Source organism: Magnolia sinica, chromosome 6 (assembly GCF_029962835.1).
Source record: "Magnolia sinica isolate HGM2019 chromosome 6, MsV1, whole genome shotgun sequence".
NCBI lineage: Eukaryota > Viridiplantae > Streptophyta > Magnoliopsida > Magnoliales > Magnoliaceae > Magnolia > Magnolia sinica.
In genome coordinates this window covers 57,098,747-57,109,490 of record NC_080578.1, presented here as the reverse complement: position 1 = coordinate 57,109,490, position 10,744 = coordinate 57,098,747, and the positions used below count along the sequence as shown (strand labels likewise).

The following is a 10,744-nucleotide window of genomic DNA, read 5'->3' as shown; positions in this document are numbered from 1 at the left end:
TACATCCATCACAGAAGGCCCCACAGAGCCCCTAACAGGACCGTCCGTCTCTAAAAGTTTGGCGGAGCAGATTAGCCGCCGATAGGTTAAGTAGCGAGACTTGCTACTAAAGTGATGTCGCCAAGTTTTTTGGGCCCACTATGATGGTATGTGTTGTATCCACACCATCCATCCATTTGGAGAGATCATTTTAGGGCATGATCCAAATAATGAGTCAGATATAAAACTCGAGTGGACCCCACCATAGAAAACAGTAGGGAGAATGACGCCAACCATTAAAAACTTTTAGGGCTTAAGAAGTTTTCGTTCAAGCTGATATTTTTTTTCTCTTTGTTCATGTCTATGTTAACTTATTAATAGGTTAGATCTTAAATAAACATCATGGTGGACCTAGGAAGATTTCAACGGTGGGCGTCACTCTCCCCATTGTTTTATGTGGTGGGATCCACTCGAGCTTTGGATCTGCCTCATTGTTTATCTTGTGCCCTAAAATGATCTCTCCAAATGGATGGACTATGTGGATACAACACATGCATCATGGTGGGGACCATAGGATTTGGTGAGGTGATTTCAGTTGCTAGTCTCTCTACTCAACCGGACAAGGATTGCATCTTACCCTCGTGCATGCTCTCTCTCTCTCTCTCTCTTGCCCTAAAAGCCCTAAAAGCCCCAATCTCTCATGAGAGCTCTCTTTCTCTCTTTATCCATTATTGTGCTACCCCCATCTCTCAAGCTCTTATTCCCTCTCCCCCCTCTCTCAATTTCTCGAGTGGTGCGGCATGGTGGGTTTAGAGACGCCGGAATCAAGTGGGGGTGCAGATGATCGTCCTGGGGTTTCTCATCCTTTTGTAAAATGTTCACTTGTAAGGGGTCATTTGGATGCATGTAAAGTCCTTAAGTTGTAACAGGATTACAAGTAATCTATTTACTGATTCTCTTATTCAATTCTTCTCCATTCTTGTTGGAAAATGATGTTAAGAGGGTAAAATATTTATTTTGTTGTTGTATTAGGATTTGGCATTTGGTTGTTTTAGGATTGTATTTTTTATCAGGCCATTAGATAAAGTAGTCATTTTTTGGTTTTTGTTGTACATTAACTGTTCGTTGAATTTCCCAAGAGAGGGCAAGATTTGTCCTTTTAAAAAAAAAATCTTTACTTTTTTATTTTTTTATTAGGCCATTACACTTTGCCCAAATGTGCCAGTGTATTGAATGAATTGGGTATTATGCCATCGGAAGAAGAAAATGTCCAGTGTGTTCATGCACCTTTTCTCTAGGTGCACGAATCCTAGTTCCTAATTACATTTTTACTCAAGTGTCATTTTTCTTAGTACCAAATGACCTCTAACCTAATCAACTGGTTTAGGATATGGATTTTAATACAGAACATGGTAAATTGACCAACCTGACATGATTCCATGCATGCATCTTAGTGCACAGATTTGTTTGTTCTAGCGTTACTTTGTGTTTCAATGAGCTAATTAACTGATTTAGGATATCTCTAGGTATGTGGCAGACTCAGAACCATGTCTAGATTGGACAGACTACAAGTTGGGTAATGGCAACTTGAAGTTCGAAATACCTGCTCTACTTCTGTTTGTTCTTGATATTTTGTTCAGATATGGATGGTGCTTACATAGGCACAATATTCCCTCACCTATTCTATTGTAATTGTGGTTATATATTAGTTGATTGCTGGATTAATCTATGCCTTTCTCCTTGTGTATGTTTGTCCTCTGCTTTAAATTTTCTATGACCAATAAATTCCTGGTTGTTTCCCTTGTTTTCCTTTTCATCCTTAAACTTTGAGTTATCAAAAAAATAAAGAAGAACTTGTTATGCAGTTTTGTCTTTTTTGTTCATCAAAATAGCATGCATATGAATTATTGTCAATTGATGCAGAAAAATCTCTTAAGCCTAAGTTTGACATATGGCATAGTTCCTAGTGTAATATTACAAGTATTTCATCACAAAACTCATTTAATTGATTGCATTATATAAACTTTTTCCTTAAGAGTCTCTCAAGTAGCTGATGTTAGTAATGCAGGTACCGAAGTCTTATTGAGAGAGCTCTTAAAGCAAGGCTTGTGTACGGAAGTCGTCATATGAACCAAGCTGCTAGTTTTGAATACATGAATCCTCAGTTGGTGTGGAATGATTCTCGCCTCTCGGTAAATCTTCATCCCCTCATTCTAAATTGTAGTGATCTAATGCATTATGGTTTATTTTTCCATTTTCTAAAGCTGTTATACTTTTGAGTTTACTACATCTACATAGCTTTGATTTAATTCATAAAGTTTCATGTATGATTAAAAATTCTACCCTGGATTTGAAATCCTCTTGTTGTGATAGGCACCCTGGATTTGAAATCCTCATGTTGTGTTAGGCACCCTGGATTTAGAATCCATAGTATAGTTACTGAGGTTTGAATTTAATTACTAAATCAACTTTAACAACTCTAATCATTGAACATATGTAATGTTTCACGTGTTTTCTAAGCAACTATTGTTTAAATTAAATCCAACTATTACATCGCTACAGAGGCTCTTTCTTGCCCCAAACCCAAAGACCCAACCTGAGTTTGGGTCAGGTTGTCAAGTTCCTCGGGCTATAAAATGCCAACTTGATTTGAATTTTGGTTGGGTTTAGGTTGAGCAAATTTGGGTCGGGCTAGGTAGGGTTGGGAATGATCACATGTATTTGGGTTGGGTTCGATTGGGTTGTGTCATGCATAGAGGATTCCGATTGGGCACCTTGGGTTGGAATTTAGGTTAGGTCAAGCATAGAGGATTCCAGTTGGTCACCTTCGGTTGAAAGTGCTTGAATATTGACTTTCTGTATGATGAAGATTGTTTGAGTAATATTTTTTGGTCCAGTTCATGATGGCAAATGGTACTCTAGTTCAGGTTCTTATTCATACGGATGTTACAAAGTACCTAAGCTTCAAAGTTGTGGACAGGGGCTATGTCTTTAATAAAGGAAAGGTAACCCCATTCTGTTCATTAAAATTCAATGTGTTAATGATCTGTTCTGCCATCACTTCGACTTTCAGCAATTCTTATGCCTACACTTGCTGATCGTTGCAACAGGTTCACAAGGTTCTAGCAGCAGACATAGAGGCCCTCAAATCTCCATTGATGTGCTTATTTGAAAAGTGTTGTCCTCATAAGTTCTTCATCTATGTCCAAAATTATGTAGAAAATGACCCCAAGACACATGAAGGGCTGGACCTTACAAGAGTGACGACTAGAGAACTTATTGCGCATGTTCCTGATCTTTCACTTGCATATACAAAATTATTTCATATTGAGAATACTTTGTTATAATAATGGAAGTATCTACTATTAAGTTTTGATTTATGTGCCTTGAATTGAACAACTCACATTCTCACATGGATTTTTAAAGTTCAAACCAGTCTGTATGATTTTTTCATGAGGCCAATCCACTACAAAGCACTTTAGGTTAAACTTAACCTACTATGCAATGTGTGGAACCCCATTGTAATGTGTGCATGACATCCATTAGTGCATCATGTGTGCCCCTTCATGTTCTCCTTGGCTCTCAAAAATAGGCTGATCCAAAAGTCAAGTGGACCGTACCGTGTAAAATCATGCTTAAAACATAAACAATCACATGGTGTGGCCCACCTTAGCTTTGGAATAGCCTGATGTTTGGGGTGTCCACTCATCTCATTGGTGCATCCTCTGAAATATACAAAAACCTGCGGACCCCACATGCAATCTGGAAAGCTTCTAATGGCCAGGGTTGGTGTGGGCTCTTTCGTTTTAATCGGCCTTATTTTTTAGCTGGCCTAATAATTTTTGTTCAATATTCGACATTCATTCTTTTTGCATTATTAGATGCTGGTAGTACTGTTTTTCTTGAAGTGAAGTTTCTGCAAGTATCACCCTAAGCTATATGAATGAATGTATCATATGAAGAGAAGTTTCTGCAAGCATTACCCTAAGCTATTTGTTGTGTTTGTAGGCTTATGTGATTGACAACCTAATCATTTCTACACAAGCCTACCTCTTTGCTCCTTCATTTGTGGATATTTACAAAGCCATGGACTTCATTCATAATAAGTGACTTGTTCTAATGCACAGGTATGCATGTACAAGTCCTTTAGCCCCATTGAGATGTTAGCTTTTCATGGTGCTAGTTCTTATCATTTTAATATAAGGATTAGTCATATATTTCAGCCCATGATCAAGGGCATAATGTTGTTGCTCTAACTGTTCGCTTATTTGATATCTACATATGGCGTGTTTGTTCTTAGACAGACACACAAGTGGCACGTGAACTGACTCACTAAGTTGTTCCATTGTTGATATATCATCATGCAGGAGCTAGACACTTAGAAATGGTCATAATACTACTACTCCTCCATGTTTTGTGATTGCTTGGCTTCTATTTATATATATTATGGATTGTGTTTCTCCCGAGTCAAGAAAACCATTTCTATTGATATATTATCTACATGATTGTTGTGGCCACAACATTTCTTTTGTGGTATTTTCCTTAGACTATAATCAGAATTGCACATGTGTCATTTAAACCCTTGATCTTTTTCTTTTAATAAGTTGTTCCTTCAGTAATTTATTTAATTCCATAGCCGATGGTCATAAAATCTTGTTGCAATTATTCAAGTCTTTTCCTGTTGTATCTAATTCCAAGTTCCTGACCAACATCATGTTTTAATGTAGGAAATGGTTTGTTTATGTTTAAAGTGGCTAGGAGATGTATTGGTGTGAATTTTCTTGGGCTGGAAATAAATAAGAAGGTAAATATTTCTTTTTTTTTTCTTTTTAATTGCTGAAAGCAACCTCCATGCTTCAAAAACTTTCAATCCGGTGCATCTTGTGAAACAATGTCTAGATTTTGTTCAACAACAAGGCTTGGAGAATGTGAGTTCTCTTCTTTTAAGCATGGTTAATCTAGATCTTTTTACTAGATGTAACATATACTTCTCTATTACTTCTCTGTGTTTTCTTTCTACTCCGGTACATTGTGCTTTCATAAAAGATGCATGTTGAGACTAAACTCTAATCTAGCCTCAATGATTAAAAAAAAAAAAAAGATTGTTTGAATGGTAAGCATTTTCTAACATTGGGAATAGAGAATCCTGATGTCTATTTCTCTGAAAGGGTATTTTTCTCATCATTTATGCTTCTTTATAATTGATTCTTAGTTACCATTGTATGTATTTCATTTTTAACCACCCAATCAATGTCTTCCAATTCATCGGTCAGATAATCAAAATAATCTTTTTTTTCTAGTTAATGATGCATCTGAATTGGAATATTTTATTTGGATAGTTTAATTTGAATTTCTTGTATGCCAGGTATTCAATTTTTAAGAAATTTGACAGTGCTTGCATACCATCCATCACACTCAGTTAGAGTATTGAAGTTCTTCTCTTGTACAATTTTTACACAACTAAAAAAAGACTCAATGATGCAGGTCATAGGCAGTCCATGCAATAAAGACTTTTGGTCTATGATGGGATGCTTGAAGTAATCATTGATTTGCTTTGATTGAGGTGACCTTCTAGAAAATCTCTCTGAGCTTTGACGGAGGTGACCTTTTCTAACGCCACTAAAAATCCATCAACATCTGTAACATGTACTTCTCGTTAGTGTATACATGTTCATTTCTTTGATACTGATGCAAGTTCTGCAAGGGCTGTTGATCTTCTATTCATCTAAGACTAATTATCTCTAGTGGATTGGAATCCTTGCCATAATAAATGATGCTCACGAAAGTATAATTTCAGCATTAATTCTATATAAGATGTATAGATGCAAAAAATACAGTCTAAACAAATTCCATTAGCAAGTAACAGAAAATACACAATAAATGTATAGATGCAATTCTCATATCTTATGGAAATACTTATTATTAGTAGGGTGATTTGAGTGATCTCTTGTTTTGATAGTTGGCCTTGGGTACATGGCCTGAGTTCTTTTCTTTTATTTTGTTTGGTTTTCGTTGCTAAATTTGATTCATAGTGAATGGACTTGTAAACTAGAGAAACATGGATAGTATATTCTCGTAGACTGGTTATGAGTTGCAGAAAATAGGTTTGCAGAGACCAAGGATCATATAATTTCTCAATTTTCCAGTGCATTTAGGGTTCATTTGGATGCCTGGAAGTTTTATTAGTTATCAAGGGTTTAGAGGTAACCCACTCAAAGGTGGTGTTTGGACAGAAAATTTTGCCTGTAAGCGAGTTACAAGCTGTAAGTCACTCACAACTTTTTAGTGCATTTGAAATCCTGAGCAAAAGAAGTGATTTCACTTACTTGTATGCAACTTACTTGTATGTAAAAGAAGTGATTTCACTTGTATGCAACTTACAACAGCCATGGGATGGAGGAGTTCGTCCCTCAAAGGACATCGGCTTATATTAGTCAACACGATCTTCATATTGGGGAAATGACAGTGAGAGAGACCAAGCCTTCTTGTTTCTTGATGCTTTTGAGTAGTCTCTTTCTTTTTTGTTGCTTGAAAGCTCTTTAATGTATAGATTTTGTGGCAATGCCGCTCTCAGTTATTTTTGCATATAATTGAAACTAATTGAATTTGAATTTCTTCTTTTGGAGGTAAGAAGTCTCTGTCAAAGATTAGCTAATTATTTGTAAATAAAGACTGGATTACTGCCATTTATTATTGGAAGTCCTTGTCAATGAACTTTCTCTTAGCATTTTCTTTCTTTCTTAAAAAAAAAAGATTCATGTAGGAGATACACAAAGTTCTATGACACTTCCAAAAGATCAGCAGTTGACTTGGTATATATGATGCTTTGATGAATATGTATATTTCTAGGTTGTATTTGAAGCTTCCTTGCAAATTCTGATCATCCTAGAAATTGTTACTTGTTACTTTATCAAAAGCATGCCACCAATTTCTAGTTTATCTCCTAGATGATATAATTCAATAGCCTTAAGTATTTTTCCAACTTGATTTTGAATATTGAAAAAGAATTAAAGATTCCATTAACATTGTTACTCATTGGCTACTTTGTATTATAACAGGATTAATAATGAACACAATTGGATGTTCTAGCTCAAGATCTTGGCCACCTGATGAACTATCTAAATTGCTGAAAAGGGGAAATACTTGTAAAGAATACTTGGTCTTCAATTGACTGATTCTTTGTTTTTATGTTGCAGAGTCTTCTACTGGTGGTTCTCCCTCGAATAATTATAGAAGACGCACTGGAGAAGTTATCAATATAGCTGTCGGATGTGCAGGTGGAGTATTGATACTCGCATCCATTTTCTATCTATGGTGGATGAAGGATGCACCTGGCCATATATGAGTGCACATAGACTCACCAAGATTTGTATTTTCAGCATTATTGTAATTGTAATTGTAATTGTAATTGATTGAATGAATGGTTGTAATTGATTCATTATTGAATGAATGATTATAATTGAATGAATGAATGATTATGCAGGTGACAATTGAATGAATGATTGTAAATTTTTTTAAATGTAAGAAATAGCTACAGATATTGATTATGGTTGGTAATCTGATAACCGTAGCTGTTATTAAATTCAGCATATTGCTACGGATCCAACACTACTTTTAGTTACCAATACTATCCGTAGCTATAAATACTTTTGGCTGCAGAAATAGTTGGTACGGATTATATCTGTAGATATTGTAATCTATGGCTACGGATTAAAGCCGTAGCCATAGGTTTTAGACCTATTGGGTCGGCACCTACGGCGATGGTCGTGCTACGGACAAAAACCATAGCTATAGGTCTATGGCTACGAATTTAATCCGTAGCCTTTGCCCAGTTTTCTAGTAGTGAATACAGAGCTCACAAGGGAGGGAAATTCTATCACAACATACCAACATAATTAAACACCTAAGAGATGGGGATAACACCTACAAATCTCAGCCGCTTGCTCCCAAGATGCCTTATCAGCACTATGATGACCCCACTGATCCTCGGATCCTAGTTAGAAATGATCGAAACTGGAATACTATACAACCTCACAATCTCAATGGTAAGGAGCTTTATCAGAAAGTTTCTAAGTTATTCGATCTAGGGGACCTAATGATTCTAAGTTCTCAACAATCATAGAGTGTAGGGTAGCTATTAGCAGATATGTGATGTTATCCTCAGGTAATTCCCAAGTAATGCTCTGATACCAACTTCTGACACGCCCCAAACTTGGAAACCGGGCTCACAGAATTCCCGATCGCCGAATCCGGTGCCGACAGCCTCCGTAGTACCCCATTCTCGGTTTCAAGCGCCCATACACTAGATTCAGATTCTAGGATCCTGCAAGAGGATTTTTCCAATGTACATTTATCTCAAAAGATGCATAACCACAAATTTACCCAAATCACAAAGGCAACATCATCATCACATATCTACTAATATAAACAATTGAATACAGTGCTGAAAGGGGAATATACATATATCGAAAATCAAAGCTCCAGAATACAGCTGCACGCTCCAAGCTCAACGCTATTGCGACCTAACGTCACCTGCACGCATCTATCATACAGAAGCTTAAAGGAAGCTTAGAGGGTGGTGTAAGTGTGTGCACAAGGTAAGCGTGCTTAGAATACAATATCAGAGTAGTGTGGAAATATGCTGGCAAGTTCATAAATACCATTAGCCTTATCCATGCTATGTGATGCAAAAACATAATAAGCTAATATCATATACTGAGGAAATAATATAGATCAGTTATGCAATGCGGAGACATAATAAGACAAATATCAGATACCGAGTTCATGAATACCGTCAACCTTAATCAGGTTATGCAATACAGAAGCATAGTAAACTAAATGTAATGTGCTGAGGATGCAATGCAATATGCGATGCGAATGAAATGACCAAGCTGAAGTGTGAATTCGGGATGATAATACATAATATCACAGGCTATGGGGTCCATCACAAGGGACTTCTATGCAAACCAATCCCATACCTAAATTTGGATAGTAAGACTCAATATGATAAACTCCTAATCCCAAGTTAGTCGTACGCCCCAACTGAAATCCTAACCATTACAAAGGTACACATAATAATTAGTTGCACACTACCAGCCTGAGTGGATAGTGAATGAATGAATGAATGGGTAAAATGCTGAGTATGCAATTCCTACTTAATAAGTCCACATATTAGTATATCTCATCTCTGGGATATCAGCGGGGTCTAGTACACTCCACAATGGCTGCCGCTTCCTTAGCTGCACAACTAGCGAGTGGAAAAGACCTCGCTATTTGCCTAGCCAGTATCTACCAATACCTACCTGGCTCGTCGATGGCGGGCCCATTTGGGAGCTCGTCAAACTTAGCCTAGCTTACAGCACTCTCACTCGATCGGATAAGGCCACACCCCCTTCTAACCGACCATGACACAATGGGAGACGCTGCCTACTAGTATTCGCACATAGGCGCTCATGTATCCACTAGGTCTAGATGTTGGAGTCTCTTTCGGTATCAGTGGATTCTGGGACTCTCACCCAAGCACATCTTATGTGCCTACAGTGCTAGAACCAAATATTTTCGGTATCCCATCTGGCCATCCACGATGAACCTGTGGATGCCACAACCTTGATATTGCTAGAGCACCAAGTGATCATGTCACACAAATGCGAGATGCATGAGTCATACAGTCCAATCATGCATCAATCCTTCGCATACCATGTGCTCATGTGGGATGACTCCACCTATCAGGGAGTCCCATAAACAACCTACCTGATGGCATATGCAATGATCAATCACATCTCATAACAAACATGAGGATAATCATGATGTTATGCTGTCACATACTCATAACCGGTATTGATAATCGGCATTGATAATCGTCATCGATAATCGGCCTAACGAGGCCTAAGGGAAGGTCACAATGTGTACATTTAACCATCATTGCCCATCAATGTGGACATTCAACCAACATTGCTCCTAAGGAGTGGCCCTCATAGGGCCAAACATATAGTGGGCCCATGGCCTCACACAAGAGCCTCATACACAGCATAATGGGCCACATACAATCTCAATGGGCCTCATACAATCATAATGGGCCTTATGCAATCATGATGGGCCTTGCGGAAGGGTCTCAAATATCACATGGGCCTAATACACATCACATGGGCCCAATACACATCAGGCTGCATCACATGGGCTATATACATCACAATGGGCCGCATCCGGTGGGCCATATATAATCTCAATGGGCCACATCCCATGGGCCTTAAATATATCATATGGGCCCCATTACTTGGGCCTAATATACAACACAACGGGCCTCATCATATATGCCTAATACACATCACATGGGCCGCATCACGGTGGGCCACATACATCACAATGGGCCACATCATGGTGGGCCACATACAATCTCAATGGGGCGCATCACGGTGGGCCATATACAATCTCAATAGGCCGCATCACGGTGGCCCATATACAATCTCAATGGGCCACATCCCATGGGCCTCAAACATATCATAATGGGGCCCCATACTCGCAATGGGCCTAATATACATCGCAATGGGCCTCATCATATGGCCATAGATGCATCATAATGGGCCTCATCATATGGGCCATAGATACATCATAATGGGCCTCATACAATCAAGTGGGCGGCATTAATGGGCTGCGCCAATGGGATTCATATACATTAAGTGGGCCGCATCAATGGGCTGCGCCAATGGGCCTCATATACATTAAATGGGTACACCATCCTAGCTGGGCGGTGTGGATAAAATAGTAT

At 38.2% G+C, this 10,744-nt stretch overlaps 1 protein-coding gene across 2 annotated transcripts; it reads left to right on the top strand.

Moving 5' to 3' along the window:
- Nucleotides 1-633: 633 nt before the first annotated feature.
- On the top strand, nucleotides 634-7,473 carry LOC131248775 (guanosine nucleotide diphosphate dissociation inhibitor At5g09550-like). 2 transcript variants are annotated; one of them, XR_009172450.1, is made up of 7 exons: nucleotides 634-916; nucleotides 2,048-2,171; nucleotides 3,988-4,106; nucleotides 4,707-4,907; nucleotides 5,081-5,148; nucleotides 5,464-5,579; nucleotides 7,038-7,473. XR_009172450.1 is itself a non-coding variant. In XM_058249229.1 (4 exons), exons 2-4 carry the CDS (start codon nucleotides 2,106-2,108, stop codon nucleotides 3,324-3,326), a joined length of 411 nt encoding a protein of 136 aa, XP_058105212.1. In that variant the 5' UTR covers nucleotides 634-916; nucleotides 2,048-2,105; the 3' UTR covers nucleotides 3,327-4,612. The 2 variants fall into 2 exon arrangements, 1 of the variants encoding a protein (XP_058105212.1); XM_058249229.1 differs by lacking the exons at nucleotides 4,707-4,907; nucleotides 5,081-5,148; nucleotides 5,464-5,579; nucleotides 7,038-7,473 and adding an exon at nucleotides 2,877-2,984 and having other exon boundaries at nucleotides 3,090-4,612.
- The last annotated feature ends 3,271 nt before the right edge of the window (nucleotides 7,474-10,744 follow it).